The 19412-nt window shown below is 47.3% G+C and overlaps 2 protein-coding genes across 2 annotated transcripts in view; one reads left to right on the top strand and one right to left on the bottom strand.

The window, feature by feature from the left end:
• Nucleotides 1–1284, top strand: part of LOC135830056 (neurocalcin-delta-like) — a 2172-nt gene extending 888 nt beyond the window's left edge. The window contains exon 1 of the mRNA XM_065342441.1: nucleotides 1–1284. This exon is cut by the window's left edge and continues 888 nt beyond it. Coding sequence (XP_065198513.1) covers nucleotides 1–161 — 161 coding nt within the window. The 3' untranslated portion in view covers nucleotides 162–1284.
• A 10509-nt stretch (nucleotides 1285–11793) lies between these two features.
• Nucleotides 11794–16580, bottom strand: LOC135830112 (mitochondrial fission 1 protein-like). The gene is made up of 4 exons (XM_065342501.1): nucleotides 16244–16580; nucleotides 13920–14126; nucleotides 12708–12813; nucleotides 11794–12113 (listed from the first exon to the last, which is right to left on the bottom strand). Exons 1-4 carry the CDS (start codon nucleotides 16286–16288, stop codon nucleotides 12022–12024), a joined length of 450 nt encoding a protein of 149 aa, XP_065198573.1. The 5' UTR covers nucleotides 16289–16580; the 3' UTR covers nucleotides 11794–12021.
• Between the last annotated feature and the right edge of the window lie 2832 nt (nucleotides 16581–19412).

Raw genomic sequence — 19412 nt, forward strand, 5'->3', positions numbered from 1 at the left:
GCATGGAGAAGATCTTCCGGGAGATGGATATCGACTGCAACGACCGCTTGTCGCTCGAAGAGTTCGTGCAGGGAGCGAAAAAGGATCCGAGCATAGTGCGCCTCTTGCAGTGCGACAACGTCGGTAGTACGGATCAGGGCGATGCGGCCGCTAGCCAGTAGCGTATTGCGCGCCCTGCGTAAGATTATTGGTCGACAGTGTTGCGCCAGCATGCAGTCCGCCTGTCGACCCTTGTTCTGCTGTCGTCAGCTGTCGACCTTGGCGGAACGGCATGACACCTCGCAGCTCGGCAGCTGATACCGACTCGTGATCGCACTCACCGCGTTTCGCCGGCGTGTTCTTTGTCTGCTCTGTGTGTATCATGGTGCGTTGTGAACCTCGGAACAGGTGAGAGGGTGATCTGTGACAGTGTGACGGTGTGACGGGGCTTCACTGACAGTAATGACACGTCGTGTACATGTGCTGAGACGATTTGCCCCAGCCCCCGAGAATCATGTTTATTTGCCGATCATTGTAATTTTGTGCATTTTTGTCCCAGCAGCGATAGCTGCTTTGTTGAAGGAATAAGGCATATTTTGCGAGTCTTGTAAGCTCCTGCTTGTCATGTTCTGCTTTCAAACTTTGTCTCTGTTGTAAAGAATAAAAAGTCAACCACGGTTTTGTTTCAGAGCAATCGTCTTTCAGCAGCTTTGTAGCATTCGAGAGACGGATGGCCTGAGGGAAAAGTTCCTGGGCTGTATGTGGCTGCAATGGCGAATGTTAGTGTTGGTCCTGCTGGAAGCTGACCTGAACGTGTTGTTGCTCTGCGTGTTTATCGATCGTTTCGTTCCGGGCGTGTTGCTGTAAGTACGCGACCTCACATGTGCAGCACGGTCAAGTACCGGCAATGCTGTTCATTCTGTACATACATCTACCTACTAGGTCTACCAGGTTTACCTGTACTGCACTGCTGTCTGGAGTTGATAGAGAAGTGCCAGGCATTGGACCAGTACAGTCATGATCATTTTTACTTTTTAGTGAGTGACGAATGTATTGGTGTTTTGTAGTTTCGTAGCGCGCTGTGTTCAAATAGTAGTGTTTCAACATCTGCCTCTCCATCTTATTTGAACAACCCTGGCCTTGGCTGTGAGAGTTGTCTACATTGTGCAATGCATTGGCTACATTGTTCAGCTGTTGTCCACCACCACCATGATGATGATGATAATGATGATTATGCAATACCATCCAGAAATGAATACAATGTACAATCATTCAGCAATGATGCCAACCAGCCTGTTAAATTAACCCAGTGCCTGAATGTGTGTGTGTGTGTGTGTGTGTGTGTGTGTGTGTGTGTGTGTGTGTGTGTGTGTGTGTGTGTGTGTGTGTGTGTGTGTGTGTGTGTGTGTGTGTGTGTGTGTGTGTGTGTGTGTGTGTGTGTGTGTGTGTGTGTGTGTGTGTGTGTGTGTGTGTGTGTGTGTGTGTGTGTGTGTGTGTGTGTGTGTGTGTGTGTGTGTGTGTGTGTGTGTGTGTGTGTGTGTGTGTGTGTGTGTGTGTGTGTGTGTGTGTGTGTGTGTGTGTGTGTGTGTGTGTGTGTGTGTGTGTGTGTGTGTGTGTGTGTGTGTGTGTGTGTGTGTGTGTGTGTGTGTGTGTGTGTGTGTGTGTGTGTGTGTGTGTGTGTGTGTGTGTGTGTGTGTGTGTGTGTGTGTGTGTGTGTGTGTGTGTGTGTGTGTGTGTGTGTGTGTGTGTGTGTGTGTGTGTGTGTGTGTGTGTGTGTGTGTGTGTGTGTGTGTGTGTGTGTGTGTGTGTGTGTGTGTGTGTGTGTGTGTGTGTGTGTGTGTGTGTGTGTGTGTGTGTGTGTGTGTGTGTGTGTGTGTGTGTGTGTGTGTGTGTGTGTGTGTGTGTGTGTGTGTGTGTGTGTGTGTGTGTGTGTGTGTGTGTGTGTGTGTGTGTGTGTGTGTGTGTGTGTGTGTGTGTGTGTGTGTGTGTGTGTGTGTGTGTGTGTGTGTGTGTGTGTGTGTGTGTGTGTGTGTGTGTGTGTGTGTGTGTGTGTGTGTGTGTGTGTGTGTGTGTGTGTGTGTGTGTGTGTGTGTGTGTGTGTGTGTGTGTGTGTGTGTGTGTGTGTGTGTGTGTGTGTGTGTGTGTGTGTGTGTGTGTGTGTGTGTGTGTGTGTGTGTGTGTGTGTGTGTGTGTGTGTGTGTGTGTGTGTGTGTGTGTGTGTGTGTGTGTGTGTGTGTGTGTGTGTGTGTGTGTGTGTGTGTGTGTGTGTGTGTGTGTGTGTGTGTGTGTGTGTGTGTGTGTGTGTGTGTGTGTGTGTGTGTGTGTGTGTGTGTGTGTGTGTGTGTGTGTGTGTGTGTGTGTGTGTGTGTGTGTGTGTGTGTGTGTGTGTGTGTGTGTGTGTGTGTGTGTGTGTGTGTGTGTGTGTGTGTGTGTGTGTGTGTGTGTGTGTGTGTGTGTGTGTGTGTGTGTGTGTGTGTGTGCTTCAACACCTGGCCATGTATCCATACTGAAGTACTAGTACGTCTAAGTATGCAATACCATGTATCACTAGTACTTCCGTCAATTTGTATCCATTAGTAATTACCTATGAAAGCCTACTTTTCATTAGTTAGGATTGCTCCTGTAGGAACTGCTTGCAGGACACTTGCAAGACGTACATGATTGTATGTTTGCGTCTGATCGGCCTGTGCAAATGATGCCTGTGTGAGCACTCAGCGAATGCGTGATGGGAGTTTCCTTCAAGGGTCGCTTTCCTCTTGGTGCAGCTAAACAAGTAATTGGTACATTACCGGGGCCCATGTAGTCAGATGTGTTTGGTATTTCCTGTGACACTCGGTTTAGTTGCCACTGCATGTGCGCATGGAATAGCATCACGGAGATATTTCCTTCAAGGAGCGGTGCCCTCTTGCCGTTTCCCCGGCTAACCTACTTTAGATAAAGTAGACAGAATCGGAAAGCATCCAAACTGGGGGTGTGCGGATAATGCTCGAGAAGGTGACAGATTCTGCTCGAAAAGCAGTGAAATTGGCAGAACCATACAAACCTTATGGCGGGCAATTCCTCGAATTCTGCTCCATTTCTTTATCCACATACCAAACATGCATGAAACGTACATGTACGAGAAACAGCACCGAATTCTGCCAATTTTTCTGCCGGCGTTATCCGCATATGCCTAATCCAAACTGTGAGTTGAGCAACAGGAAACGTGCTCACTCCGGACAGGCTTTCAGGACTTGGTGAAACTTCAGGACTCTCACGGGACTATTGAATTCCCCTGGGCAACTAGTCTGGCCTTGCACCCTTGCACAGCTCCTCAGTGGAGGTGAGACTGAGTGTGACTGCAATGGGCGCTTCACAAACATGGCAACAGTTACATGTACCGGTATATGCATATTCAGCGTCACAACTTCAATAATAAGTATAGAATAAACACCGATGTCGTAGTGTTTATGGGAATATAAATACTGCTATAAAAACCGAGGCGTAGCCGAGGTTTTTATAGACAGTGTTTATATTCCCATAAACACAAGACAGAGGTGTTTATTCTATTTATACCTAGCTTCGTTTTTGGCCTGAAATACTGGTCCGAAATAGCTATTTTAGTATCCCAGTATACAATAGCCAATAGCCGAAGCCTCTGAAATTGCCAAAAAGCTAAAAACGGATCTTATCACATCGCGTAAGAAGCAGAATTCCCAAACTACGATTACGCAAGCTACCACTGTTCCTCCCTCTACTGAGGAAATTGGACACTTAATCCAGAGAGAAGTGTCTGCCCAGTTGGCACTTCAAAAACCGCCTCTACAATGGCAAGCTAGCCGAAACAAATCCAAAACGTCTTCCAAGTCTTCTGGCCAACCACCCCGCCCCATACGGCAAGTACATGAATGGCAACAACAGGGACAGACGAGACAACAACGACAGCAGCCGCAGCGGCAGCAGCCTCAACGGCAGCAGCAGCAACGGCAGCAGCGGCAGTGGCAGCAGCAGCAACAACAGCAGCAGCAACAACGACAACAGCGGCAACGACAGCAGCAGCAGCAACGACAACAACGAGAACAACGGCAGCAACAACATCCACGGCCATCGTCCAATGTGCGTCGCTACAGCGACGTCGTGAAAGATGGACGTGCGCAGCCAAAAAACGTGAGGGGGCGCTCATGCTCCGCAGTGATACCTGGAAACGCGGCACCTGCCCGCCAGCAGGCTCGAAGACAATACTGTAAATATACAAAATTTCGGCGCTGCAAAATTTCGGCACTTCACGATTTTGACATTTCGGCGGCGATTTATTTTCGGCGTGGGGTAGAGGGCACGGTATAGTGCGACAGATGCTGTGAAAAATTTCATCGGCGTTTTAATTTAGGCGTTTTGGGTCGGTGCCGAATATAGCCGAAATTAAATAGCTGCCGAAAATTTGTATATTTACAGTAGAAGACCTGCGACTGCGGTGGATATTCCATTTGCGTTTGTCCACGCATGAGCGCCTTGTCACCAACTTTGGTGTTCACAACCTCAGCCGTTTTGAGTTCTCTGATGTACAACGCTACCTGCTTGGCTTGGTATCACGCTTCCGAGTCACATCCTCAATCGCCAACCACAACAATTTCTCGACTGATTTAGCGCGTTTTGAGCGACGTGTACGCTGGAAGGAAGCTATCGAGGAAGGTCCACACGGTCCCCCTCAACAAAAAGGATCCATAAAGAAATTCCACATTGCCAGCAAACGGTTGCCGCCACCTGCATTCCCTGGTACCGAACTGAAACTATTTGAGCTCCGGTCGGAGGCGACCGCCTTGCGCGACGCCTGCAAGCCACGACGTCGAAACACCACCAGAGCCCAGCAGGATATTGTTCTGTCACTGCGACAGGATCCACGTATCATTGTCCGTGACGCAGACAAAAATCTGGGTACAGCTATCCTGAACTCCGATGAATTTTCCGCCGAAGCCGCCCGACAGCTCGCGGACACCTCAACCTACCGCATTGTTTGCCCCGTTGGCCGGGACACTGCCCTCAATCCAGAACTCGAGGCCATCGAAACGGAGCTAACCAGGATCATTTCCAGCCATAATGTCACTAGGCGAGACGCAGAAGCCCTACTTGCGAATTTCCCTTTCAAGCCAGCCAAGTTTCGGCTCATTCCCAAAATCCACAAACCCCTTGGGCCCTGTGGAGTTAAAGGCAGGCCCATTGTGTCGTGTCAGGGCTACTGCACAACCCCAGCCTCTCGCTATGTCGACTACCATATAAAGAGTCTCATGAAATCAGCAAACACTGTGTTTACTTCTACTAACGATGTTGTAAAGAGTTTGATCACTCCGTCGAACGATGACTTGAGTGACTGCTCCCTTTTGACTGCAGACGTCGAAAGTCTTTACACATGCATGTCGTGGAAAGATACGACCAATGCCTTGCACGTGTTCCTCGACGAAAATAATCACCCCATGAAAGACTTGCTCATTGATCTTTCTTCTTTTGTGCTAAGAAATAATTTTTTCGAGCATGATGGTTTGGTGTATCACCAAGAGAATGGCATGGCCATGGGTACACCCATGGCGGTTAATGTTGCAAATATTTTCCTCTTCGTCCATGAGCGTACATCACTCTCAGTCTTCCGTAACACCATAAAGTTCTTCGGTCGATACGTTGATGATCTTCTCTTAATCATCAAAAGACTGAGCAATCTGCCTGCCGTCAAACGGCACATGTACGCAAAACTTGACGCCATCAGACTTACGTGGTCAGACCCCAGTAAAAGTATTGAGTTTCTTGATTTGATCATCTCTATTAATGATAAATCCACATTCACATTCAGTACTTTCCAAAAGCCCAGGAACGCTTATTTGTACATCCCATTTACGTCCGACCACCCCCGCTCATGTTTCAGAGCCTTTATTAAAGCTGAATTGCTGCGCTATAACCACACAAACAGTGAGATCACCTCCCTGCTCGCTATACGTGATGCTTTCTGGACCAGGCTTCGCAAGCGTGGTTACCCTCCTAGGTTTCTCCACGATGCGTTCAGTGATACCCCAGCTAGCTGTCAACTCATACCTCCAGCTAGCTCTGTGCAAGCTTCTGCCTCTTGCCCCACAGTTTTTGTTACTGACTATCACCCTGGCCTCCTCAGCCTTCAACGCACCCTGCAAAATTCTTTTCGCGCTAACTTATGTTTTAGGAAACCACATTCACGATGGGTATAGGTATTTTTTACCTCCATGCCAGTATACTATTATGTGTAGGTAGTATTGCGTGTTCCAGACCTAAGACCTTTCTTTCAACCAACATCTGCATCAACACCTTGGTGGCTGGGTGGTCAAGATAGGTGCTTGGGAATCTTATGGTTCTAGGTTCGATTCCTGCTGAAACTTCTTTCTTCTCTTCAATTTTTTTCTTTTTCAATTGGAGAGAAAATTTCTAAGTCCCTTGAAAGTTGAAAAGTTACAACCTCTAAGTCTAAGTGGGTAATATAGCAAAGTATATACCCCAAGTTAAAGTGGTGAATATGGAGATATATTCACCAGTTATAGATCACAGGAATTAGTGGGGGTTAATATGAGCTGGGTATAAATTAAAATTAATAGAGATCGAAGTTTTGACGCTGTTTTGGCTTGACGTATGCGTCAACCATGCTCCTGTCTAGCAGGTTCGGGGAGTATGCCAGCTATGTTTATTCTGTTTTAATATTCTTATTATTTTGATGATGGAAATTTTGGTTGTGGCCAAAGAATCTGAAATGTGATCGGAAAGCAGTGCCAAGGCTCCAGCGGCCATGATGGGAAGTGCTTTTAAAGACGTGCACTGTGACGTACTGGAAATGGAAACCTGGCGATGACTTTGTCTTTGTCTCGTGGGTCGGATTCTTTGGCCATGACTGACTGCACCTGTACAATGTACATGTACATGCATGTGTGGGCTTTAGTGTGTTCTTGGGTGTGGAAGTATTGGATTTTCGAGTTTTGTAAGAGGAGAGGCTGTCCACTTGTTTTGAGCTTTCTGCGCATTGTCAACACTATCAACATCATTGCCATTCAATTCAGTGAAGAGAAACCGGCACTTAGCATATTAGTCGCCCCTCTTTAAACCAGTACCCTCTACGTATACCGGTACATGTATAAACCAGCATACTGTTCAGCAACCAAAATGCCCTTTCAAGTGCCATGCACATTGCAGGAGTAAAATTAAAATTAATCAGATTTTCTAATCCAGTACCCTCCCAAATCCGGCAGAATTTCCGTATCACAAAAATGGTGCCGGATTATTAAAGGGACCACTGGCACTGTATTGGGAGAGTGTGGAGGATAATGTTGATACGGAGCAATTAATTTTACAGTGGTTGCCTAAAGTTTGTTTGTTTGTTTCCGGGAATATTCTTGTCAAGAGGGATAGAGTGAGCAGGGCCAGATTACCCGCGCGCAGAGATCTACGAGTACTGAGTCATAGAAGGCTAGATCCTGTCAGCCTTATCACCTGCCCCAGACAGTCCACCCGAAAGCTTCCAGCTGTATTTACTATTTTTGTTTTCATCAATACATGTATTATGTGACATGGTTGTTAGAGTGCTCTGAGTCTGAGTGTGTTTGGGTATGGTTGTCACAATGCATACAGCTACAGGTCCACTACTGCATGCACGTGATAACTGTATTACTTATTTAATATTAGTATATTAGTGTTACTCGGTGCGCCTGCCATGTGAAGATGCCGAGACCTCTGGTCTGTTGAGCATGGCAAGCCCCACCCAGCACCATCTCACCCCATCACAGTGCCTGCCGGTGAGTTGTGTATTTTGAAAAAATAACTCCTGAGCATGCGCGGTGAAGATGTGTCGTTTGCCCCAGAGGGCGTTTAGTCTGCTCCACAGGATATTAGGGGTCTTGAGTGTACAACCGTTGTGTGGACGTTAAATAAACTTCTACTACAAGATTAACCCAAGGCTTGTGTACGCCTCACTCAGTGTGCTCTTCACAAGGTGTCACACGCACTTCTGTAAGTTCTGAGGATGCTTACCACCATGCTACGATCCAGTGCTGGTCTGGTCTCCTTGTGCTGTGTTTCCGGAGCTGGAGAATTACGTTAGAAGAGAATCTAGCCAATTCAAGTCAAGATTGCTGTTGAAGTGTGTGTTAGAACTTAGAACATGTATTAGTATTGATGTGATGATGGTAACCTGTCCGTGTGAGGCTCTTCATTAATTTTAAATTATTTAAGAGCCCCCTCTTATTCTTGGGCTGTCTCCGGTATTGTGCAACAAAATTGATCATGTATCCACCTTCCATGTGTCCTATTTAATTGCCGGGAAATACCAACCGATCAGGCGCGTACGCAGGGGGGGGGGGGGAGGGTTCCCGTTGCCCGGAAACCCCCTAAATGTTCCAAACGAGCAACGGTTTTGGGCATATTTTGGTAGGGCTCACGATCGATCTGGCAAGAATGCAAAACTTCAACAGATCGTAACTCAGTCAAATCTCGCTCAAATCCAACGATCCAAATATCCAGATCGAATAGAAACTCTCAGCTATCGGTTGAACCTATTTACGACGCGCTGCGAGCAATGTCTCTTGAGATAAATCGTTCGTAAGTAAGTTGAGCCGCGATCTTGCAATTTCAAAAGCGCGCAGTGCGACTCTCGAGTATCGAGAATTTGAGACTTTTCGTCACGCTGACTTGCTCAAATTTGCAGGGGCTTCACGTGTAATATTTTCAAGAGCACACAGCAAAAGAATCGAACTCTGCAATCGAGAAAAACGAAATCGCTGGAGCAGGACGCGTTTGGGCCTTCGCGCCGAAGCCCAGTGCAGTTTGGGGCATTTTTTCGCAACCTCGCTGCACTCTACCGCAATCGCACATAGCACTGGATATGTAGATGGCTGTACTGAGTCCTGGCTATCATGGTCGAACTCATTCTCTCCCTGGTAGGTCTACCTTTCCACTTCCAGGAAGCCTAAGATAATGAATAGAACTGAAGTTATGATCCAAAAAGAACACGAAAAGATGCATAATTTTGAAAATTTCGTAGGGCTCTTTAGAAAGGGTTAAAACGATTCAGTGTTTGCGATTCGCTTGGAAACCCCCCTAGAGGTGACCCTGCGTACGCGCCTGCCGATGATCATAATACAATGTAGTTTGGCCAAGGGGACAAGCAGGTAGCCTCTCTCTCTCTCTGTCTCTCTCTCTCTCTCCACAGTAGTCTGTCCCCGGGGGAATTGCGGAAAAAAATCGCAAAAAACGCGGCATAATGTGGCATAATTTGCGGTGAATTTGGGGTGAATATGCGGTGAATAATATTGATGTGCGGCATTTTTCAGTGAGTATGTAGTGAAATCAATCAGTTACAAGTCTCTGGTGTAAGCACTCGTCATATTTGAGTAAAAAGCCGCCACGATGAGACGTTGCTGACCGAACAGTGCACTGTGTGTACGTGTAGTGCAACAAAAAAGTTCAAAAAACGCGGTCTTTTCAAACGCGGCCGCGGAACCGCAATTTTCCCCGGGGACAGAGTAGTGAATGAGGTCGGAATGAGATAATACTACAGTAAAACCTGCGATTAACGACCACCCCTTGGTGCAGAGAGTGCGGTCTTTAGTGGCAGGTGGTCCTTAGTTAGAGGTTTGCACCGCACAACCATTACCAGTACACGTATGAATGTGAGACAGTCTGTGCCTGGCGAAGTGGTGTGCAGTACCATGCTGGCCGCTAGCACGGTGGTCTTTAGTTACAGGTTTTACTCTACCGTAAAGTACCGTTGATCCGCCCCCCCCCCCCCCCCCCCAACGCCATGTCGCTTCCCAGCTGGGTTTTCGGTAGGGGGCGGGAGTTAGATCAAGGCTGTCAAGTGCAGTACGATGTACAACAACGTAGAAGATCAGACTCGATGTGCTGGATTGTGAACATTTTCATGCTGGATTGGCAAATATTGTGTACAGCAGTGCATGCGTCGGTTCAACATCGCATTTTCGTTGTATACGCCGAGGTCGCTTCACAGGTAGAAAATCGACAGGGGGCGGGAATTAGAGAGGGGGCGGATCAACGGTATTTTACGGTATTCGTATCGTGAGCACTGGCAGTACACGGTGGAAGAAGACATGCCTGAACTTGCAGAAGATTGCCGAGTCTAGTGAAAGGCAACATAATTATTATCCATGCAAAAGCAGAACCCTCTCTCCCCCTCCCCTCGTCACCATCACCACCAAACCAACCGCGAATCGGCCGCAGAATTAAAAAAAAAAAAAGAAGAAGGAAAGATCACACCACGCACGGCACAAAGGAATAATCCAGGTTTGTACAGGAAAGAAAACCTAACGCGCGCTCAGAACACAGAGTGCAGAGCAGTTAGTCGTTGATGCTGTGCATGGTTAAAACTCGCGTAGAAAGTGACACGCCAGAGAATAGACGGATACGGAAAGTCGGAGACCAAGATAAAAACGGAAGCAGACAGTACGCACGACACCCTCAAAAAGATTCCACAGAAGTCCAAAGACAGCCGGCCGGGCACAAGTCGGGAAGACAACAACAAAATAAAACCAATAGGGCAACAGCTGGAGTAAGGAGACTGACATCAGCTGCGGTGCAGGGAATCGCAGGGGCATTTCGACCGCAGTTGGACGAGCAAAACCGTTGTCAAGTGCACGGATGGGGATTCTAGGGACACGCACGGCCAAGTAGGCAATGCCAACGTCAACGTTCAAGAACAACAACAACGGCAGGCACAGCAGGCTACACATCACACCATGACAGAGGAAATCCCACCTGCGTGCTCAAAGAAAGACTTTTGCGCAAAACACATAGCACTAAACAGCAAAAACTGTGCGCACCAGCTCAGCTCAGCTCGCATTGGGTGGTGGCAGAAACAGAAACACAACAGGCACTGGCAGAAGCCACTTACTAACCTTTAAGAGTCCAGCTACTACTAACTTACTGTAATACTGGAGTAGCATGCCGTGCCGTGCTGCTGTGTTGAGTGCATGGGACAGCACAGGCTGCTGGCTGGGTGCTGCTGCTACACCATCATACATTCCTTACTGCCGTGTTGTGTGTGCCATACCCACAAAGGCAGCATGCCAGGGGTGCAATGCCTAATTCTGGTCCAATACAGTCATGCACTTGACCAAAAGCCATGCACTTGTCTCGTGGTGTGATGCGATGGTCCCCCGTCCAACACTTCCAGCTAGTGGCATCTGCCAAGACACGATGTCACCGGATCAAAGAATGATATCATCACCATCGCAGATCACACGACAGCACTGATCAAACGCAGCAGGGTCAAACGAGCCGCAGTGTAGTGCTGGCAGTGTAGTGCTGGCTCAGCAGTAGAACACTCAACAAGTGGATGATGATGCCATCACGAGTCATAGCCGTCGATATGATGTAATTGCAAACCCTGACACACATGGACCATAGAACTCGAACGTGCATGTACGCCACGGAAAAGCGGAAGCTCGCGAAGTTTCGAACAACCCGCATGAACAGCGGTGAAAGCACTTGTATCCATCCATCCAGCTGCCGCCAACTCTGATGACGAATCTACGTGATAATGATAGGAAATGGCGTCTGCAAATCAAGCATGCACTGCCAAGTACAGTAGAAGGATGTCAGTCCGTTATACAACTACTAATCCCAGGGAGTGCGGTCAAGTCGTGCGATGATTATCAAGGACCGAGGACAGCCAGTGGGAACATAACAGTTGATCAACAGCTCACATGCATGGATCTGTAATACCGCCGATATCAACATGTGACCGTGTCTGGGAACGTGAGGCAATGCTAAACGCCAGCAGCAATGGAAGAAACAAGCAGGCTCGGATTCAGCATTCTCAAACAAGCCGACAGCGACGAAGCAGCGATAGCGGAAACAGGAGAATCAGGGCCCGTGCGGAACAACGAGATGGCAGCTAGCTAGCGAAATGCCGCGCAGAACTAAGGAGTGGAGTGGTCAGAGAGCATGGCAATCACCTGACATAGGTCCAGCAGCAATACAATGTAGGTCTTGCCTCAGACAAAGCATACTAGGGATGTGTGTCCACATGCCAGCCATGTGTTGCTCTTATCGGCGGATCAACGCACCAGCTACGATGGCCACCAGGCCCACACCGATAGCAACACCACCCGTTACGATCGCCATCCCTAGAGCACCCTCTGTGAACAAGCAACAACAAAAACAGAAAGAGAGAGAGAGAGAGAGAGAGAGAAAGAGAGAGAGAGACAAACAGACACACATGTGCACACACACACACACACACACACACACACACACACACACACACACACACACAGAAGCAGACACGCACAGTGAATTAGAATCAAGTGAATAGTACTCATAACTGAGAATAGGCTACAAGATCTACACAGGTGATTACGGTCGTGTGTTGATGCAAATAGAACAAGAGCCATTAGAGACGGGACAGAAATCGCCAGAAAACCAAGAAAATGGGAGGTACATGTACATGGAAAGCAGAGAGAGAGAGAGAGAGAGAGAGAGAGAGACAGAGAGAGAGAGAGAGAGAGAGAGAGAGAGAGAGAGAGAGAGAGAGAGAGAGAAAGAGAGAGAGAGAGAGAGAGAGAGAGAGAGAGAGAGAGAGAGAGAGAGAGAGAGAGAGAGAGAGAGAGAGAGAGAGAGAGAGAGAGAGAGAGAGAGAGAGAGAGAGAGAGAGAGAGAGAGAGAGAGAGAGAGAGAGAGAGAGATAGAGAGATAGAGAGATAGAGAGAAAGAAGAGAGCATGGAAGACAAACCTGTTTTGAGCGTCTTCTGAATAGAATCATGTAGATTCTGTGCCTGTTTGTTGTTCGGCTCCATGGCGAGGACTCTCTTGACATAAGCAAGGGCCTTGTCATGCTCCTAAAGCAGTCAACATCATAGGGAAGAATTATTATTTTTATTGCGAGCATAGGGAAGAATGTAAATGAATATCACGCCTACGTCGCCACCTAGCAACAAGTACGAGTTTGTGAAAAAGAGAGACACTGGGCGCGCTAGGTGCTAGGCCATGTTACAACATGCAATTAAACCGGTCAAGGCGACCACTCTGACAAGGCCACCACCAAGAGTACATAACGCCAAGACCATGCAACTCTGCATGCAGGGTCTGCCGCGGCGCTGCCTGCATCACATAGCCACGAGATGTGGGCCATTGCGTCATTGTTGATCAGCTACGGTTTTCTGCACGTAAAATTGTTGAGTCTAACATTTTTTTTATTGTCACAGTTCCCGTGAGAGTTTTCCGCATCCGCAGGAACGCCACCACCCTCTTGGATCAAGGCGCAGATGCAGCTCGCGAGGCTAAACCGTAGGAACACCCAAATCCAGGCAGCTGGATCGTCATTTCACTACGTAATGCAGGCAACGCACTGCACAGGGCACCCACAGCTCGCAGAGCAGGCGTTGCACACCCGTGGGGCTACGTACTCTTGCTACCATCTGTCCCAGAGGACCACTAGAACCGGAATCAACGGGTGTCATTTCTGGACAAGGGAACCACACTTGTACACAGGAGGCGACAGTTTCTTTAGGTCCGTTGAGCGGTCAGCTATTGGGCCTATTATACGCACAACTCCAGCCCGGGCTGGAGGGAGCGGGCCAGCCCGCCGAGAGTGTTTACATGTGCACGGCCGGGCTGGTAGCCAGCCCGCAGTGAGTTTATATGCGCTGAGCACACGCCGCCAGCCCGTTGTGAGCATGCAACGAATACACTACGACTGTAGTGTGCTGCCCCGGGCTGAAACGCAAGGCCGCAAGCCATACTCATGTTATGAACCTAAGAACTTTTTTTGTTCACACGATGTATTCTTCTGCTGATTTCTTTGCGCGCCATGGCATATGCTTGGTGTGTTGGATCACCTTGTCTCTTTTTCCTATTTACACATTCTGACTTATCCATATCAAAGTATTTTGCGAGTAGTTCCCCTTCCAGTGTACAATACAAAGCCAGACACTACTCAACTCACCCCCAGCCGGTAGTATGCCAGACTCAGGTAGTAGATAAAGTCGCGGTGATCCGTGCCAGGGCGCAGTAAAGACTGCAGCAGCGGTATGGATTTCCTGATGTCCTCCCTGCGCTGCGCGTGCACCAGGCCAAACGCGTAGTTGAACTGGGTCGGCGTGCTGGCCGCACCGCTGCATTCCATCTCGGTGAAGTAGCTACTCTCAAACGTCTGAGCGTACGGAAAGCACATATTTGGCGAACACACACACACACACACACACACACACACACACACACACACACACACACACACACAAACACGCACACACACACACACACACACACACACACACACACACACACACACACACACATGCGCACGTACACACACATGCGCACGTACACACACATAATTATATAGAGTGGACACATTTTAAAAGTGGCAAATAGAGTGGTTTCACATCTATCCCACGACCATACGGAACAGCCATGTTGGCTCTAGCTCCAGTCCAGTCACTTGCATCTATGGGTCACATGATACCAGCCATGTTGGTTCCACTGTTCACATGCCATGATCGTGTTCTACACAGATTCCTTCGACACATGACAAAGATATCTGAAACCACTCTAGGTAAATTTAACTAAATTTACACAATACATTTACAGTGGTGAAAAAAGGAGGACAACATGTTACGAGTTATGACTAACTGTCCACCAACGTAACCAGATCGTATACAGTCAGCGAGTGCGACAAAATGGTAATTGGCTCACCATCCGAGTTGAAATACATTTACACAATACATGCAGGTGGTACTTGTGTTGGCAAAAAAAAAAGGAAACGAATATCCGGATGGAGAGCCAAGGATTATTTAAAAAAGAAAAAAGGACCAAGGAACTACGAGTTACACTATGATGTTCACTAACACCGCCAGTGAGTGTGGTGCAATGTTATCATCACATGAGCTGATTGTTTAGTGACTGGTGGTGTTAGTGGACATTATAGTGTAACTTGTAGTTCCTTGAAACAAATATTGTGCACATTCAAGTAAGGCTGTGGACCTGTACGCCGACACCTCGTTGTGACCTTTACATGGGCTTCTATGCGGGATTCCATGCTGTGCATGCACATGCGGACGGGCGGTGTGTGCTCGCTTCCCGACTTGCATGGCCTCCGTAGCTCAGGTCCCTCCTTTTACTACTGTAAGTCGACAAATTTTTGGCCCATTCAAATGTCGGCCTCCCGGGGCTAAAACCCATTTCGGCCGCATTAAATTTTCGGCCTGTACTGCTGCCGCCTGTATACACCGTCACACTGAACCTTGAAAACAAATTTTCGGCCAAACATGACCAGGCCGAAAATAGCCGAAAATAAATATGCGCCGAATATCTGTTGACATACAGTATCCAGGATCTCTCTTCGTCTCTGTCTCTCCATTGAAAACTCAGCACATTTCTGCACGTTATTTCAGCCGTTGAGGGAGTATCTTTGAATTAAATTTTTACCCTATGCCGTTCCCATCTCTCTTGAAGTCTTCACGGTCATAGTGCAACATGCAAACAAAATGTTCATCTGCTACATAATATCAAGAGTACATAACCCCCAGAGTGTGCAACGCCTGATCCAGCTCTGCATAGGGTCTTGGTCGAGCGTAATCGGATCTTTGCGTCATAATACCGTACACATTTGAGGGGAACCTGGGGAGTCGCGGAGACTCTCGGATAAAAAATAACGGTGCCCTGCCTCGAGACCGGCCTTGCGCTGGTGTAGAGCGTACGCATGACATCAGAAGATCCGATTCCGCTTGACCACGACCCTATGCAGAGCTGGATCAGGCGTTGCACACTCTGGGGGGTTATGTACTCTTGATATTATTATGCTCTCACTCCAAATTCCTTTATCTCCTCTCAGGGTTTATAATTCTTTTCACATTTCATCTGATCAGGTGTGCATCTCCGTTTGACTACATATCCGTTAATAATCACATTTCGTCTGATATTTGTAGGAAACTCCTTCGATAGGAAGCAGCCATACGTACATACTCCATAGGCCAGTGGTGGAGAATACTTGAAATAAATAATCAAAAAAACAATCAAATAATCAAAATGAATGCTCTGTACGTGCGGTTCATTCACATATCCCCGGGCCCGGCGTCAGACCGTACCGCACTGATGTGCCAATACAATACGCATGTGTACTACCAATGACCTGTATTTCGGTCTTTGACCTGGGTATGCTACAAGAAACACATTCATCTTCTAGTAAAAATTAATAACACACAGTCACAACCAGGCATTTTGTATTTTGTGCTGTTCTGCGAACAGCCAACGCGTGGACTAGCTCCTTACCCGTAGCTGGTCAGCGGGAACGATGTCAACGTGGAAATCTGCCATGCTTTCTCTACTCTTCAGACTCGGCGCAAGGTAAGACCAATTGAGTGAACTCCTCCAATTAATTTCTTACTAATCTTGAGAAAGTTTTGGAGTAAAATGTACAAGACAATTATCCAAGGTGTGGGCTTCTACGGCTATTTCGTTGGGTTAATGCAGCCTCCACACAAGAATCTCAGCGAGAAGATGGCCAGAGAAAGACAACAGAACTCAAAACAACTGGAGAAAGGTTGACAGAAAATTATGGTTGTTCTCAAACTCAAAGAGAAATTGTTACGAAATCTGCTGAGCCCTGTCAAGCCTTCGCGATTCGCCACGTAAAACAAGGATGTGTGACTGTGAGTCTGTGACATCACTCATCAGCGCAGATCAGCATCGCCACCCATTTCTGCCGTTGTCTTTTCAAATGGGAGTACTAAAAAATGCACGGAGTACTAAAATATGCATTTTTTAGTACTCCTGCATGCTTCAAAGTGACACTGCCAGGAGTCGAGCTTTTACGACTCCCCCAGCCCTATCTATCAAAGCAGTGCAGTGTGCTGACAGTACAGCCTGTCTAGCATTCTGGTTACCCTAGCAAGTGTAGGAAGTACTAGGATGTGCATAGGCACAAAAAATAATAATAGTCTTGGCCGCTCGAAGTAACGTAACTCGTTACAGGTCCATATAACGTAATCTCTGGGACCACGCAAAAATTATGTTATATCGAGAGTTATGTTATGTAGAAAACTGTGTGTACAATACAAGATGTACCTCAAAACGAAGGGTATTACAAGGCGAGTTTAACCGTGCAAACATATACCTACACACTGTACCATCATCAATATCAGATACCGTCAATGCCACAGAATAGCCCTTGGCGGATTATGCCGGCATAATATTTGGCATAATCTTGGGATTTCGTCAAAAAATTATGCTCCAGCATAATTATACGGATTCCAACGTGTAAGGTCGGCATAATCTTTCGGTTTAGACAAAAATTATGCTTAGGGGCATAATACAGCTTTGTCAGAAAGCCTGCAGATGTTTTTGTTTTTAAATACCCAGTTACGACTCCTTGTCATAGCCCTTGGCGGATTATGCCGGCATAATATTTGGCATGCATAATCTTGGGATTTCGTCAAAAAATTATGCTCCGGCATAATAATTATACGGATTCCAACGTGTAAGGTCGGCATAATCTTTCGGTTTAGACAAAAAATATGCTTAGGGCATGGCCGTGTGTGTATGCGTGGTTTCTCAATCCTCTATGTACAGCGTGAATACATAGTGAAACGAGCATAATTCAGCATAATTAAGCATATTTGTTGGCATAATTGTGGCATAATCAAAAGCATAATTTGACGATTGGCCGAGCATAGTCCGCCAATGGCTACCACAGAATATATGCACAATAGGACCAAACTGGCTAGCTACGGCTAAAGCTTGATTGTACCGCGCACGTGAATCTACGTTGTATGGAGAGTGCGCACGTCGGGGACCGTGCCGTTGAGTGCGTTATGCCGAGGTTTACGTTATGTAGGACTAACCTGGCCTAAACTGCCTAGCTACAGCTACCGCTTGATCGTACCGTGCACGTGAATTTACGTTGTATCGAGAGTGCGCACGTCGGGGACCGCGTCGCAGCGTGTGTTATGTTGAGGATTATGTTGTGTAGAACAAAATTTGTATGGGAGTGATGCTGTTTCGGCGCGGGATTTGATTTTTTTACGTACATGTACATGTACTAGCGAGGTTTATGTACAAGTGAGAGTTGTTATATCGAGAGTAGACCTGTACTTCGTGCGGTGTGGACCAGGTGTGCACTGAGGGTCGACTCACATGGCTTTGCCAGTTGTGTGGATCAGGCGAGTGATCTGGCGCTACAATGTAGGCTTGATCTAGCTGTTTCTTGATTCAGATCTTGTCCGCTATAGTAGCTGTAACAGAACATCTGTGGGCGCACATCCAGTGCATTTGCAGACCTGCGTGCTTCTCGGCTTGCAACGGGTGTATTTTTTATTTATGGTACGTTGTACAACAATTCCATGGTGCTTGAAGACAGAGCCGGGAGTAGTAAAGCACTGTATATTTACTACTCCCTGCTTGGAGGTGTGAATTGTTTTTGCGAGTGTACCATGCATGAGTCGGTCCCATGGCCCAGCCCAGTCACTCCCGCCCGATGACAGTATCTCCATCCTACATGTGATGGAAAACTATACCCGAAAGGATGTGTATGGATCCATACAAAAACTGATTCAAAGTACAGTATTTGTAGTAGAATATCAAAAGTCAGCTTTGGCATGATCCAAGTCACAGTGTATACAAAATTTAATGTCAGTGAGCCATTGTCAGGACTCGGACCAGGCTGGCTGACATACCAGAGCACTTTCAAGCCCTATCGAGTGGCGCATCTGCGGCCAATATGCTATTATATCTCTGGGAAGGTGGGTACCAGTGCGGTAGGGCCCGGTCTCCAAGCTAGGGTGCTACCGCAGCTCGGTCGGTACCCGCCGTGAGGGTACACATATCTAGTGCTGCGCAATGAAATACTGTCGTGTCACTCAAACTATAGTACACGCCGGGCGTTACTCAGCCCCAGACCTGCGAACCCTGGGCTGCGAAATGGTGCAAGGCGCAAAACAGACAGTAACAGTTTAAAATAAAAATACAAATAGTTACTTGAGTGACGCGCGACTGGATTTCATTGAGTAGTACCGTGTACATGTGCGGTCAAACATCTTTAGGACACACACAAACATCTTTAGGACACACACAAACATCTTTAGGACACACACAAACATCTTTAGGACACACACAAACATCTTTAGGACACACACAAACATCTTTAGGACACACACAAACATCTTTAGGACACACACAAACATCTTTAGGACACACACAAACATCTTTAGGACACACACAAACGGACCGGTGGTATTTGTTTGGGAGTTCTTCTTATCCATGTTTCATTGCCCCGCTGGCAGCATTGATGTCAATTACTTGAACTAGGTCATAATCATACAAGCGAAGTCGTATGTATTAAAATAAATAAATAGAAAAGATAATACCCAGCCAGGCAATATGCGCAAACAGTGTGGAGAGCAGAGTGCAACGTCACCACGGGTCACTCGTGGTGCGTGACTGG

This window comes from Sycon ciliatum, chromosome 13, assembly GCF_964019385.1.
Source record: "Sycon ciliatum chromosome 13, ocSycCili1.1, whole genome shotgun sequence".
Lineage (NCBI taxonomy): Eukaryota > Metazoa > Porifera > Calcarea > Leucosolenida > Sycettidae > Sycon > Sycon ciliatum.

Bases quoted from the DNA above. Each gene is read 5' to 3' on its own strand.
- LOC135830112 (XM_065342501.1), bottom strand. From the start codon at position 16,288: ATGGCAGATTTCCACGTTGACATCGTTCCCGCTGACCAGCTACGG. The intron at 14,127-16,243 runs GTAAGGAGCTAG...CCGTACGCTCAG, and splicing joins TTCCCGCTGACCAGCTACGG to ACGTTTGAGAGTAGCTACTT. The intron at 12,814-13,919 runs GTGAGTTGAGTA...TGACTGCTTTAG, and splicing joins TGGCATACTACCGGCTGGGG to GAGCATGACAAGGCCCTTGC.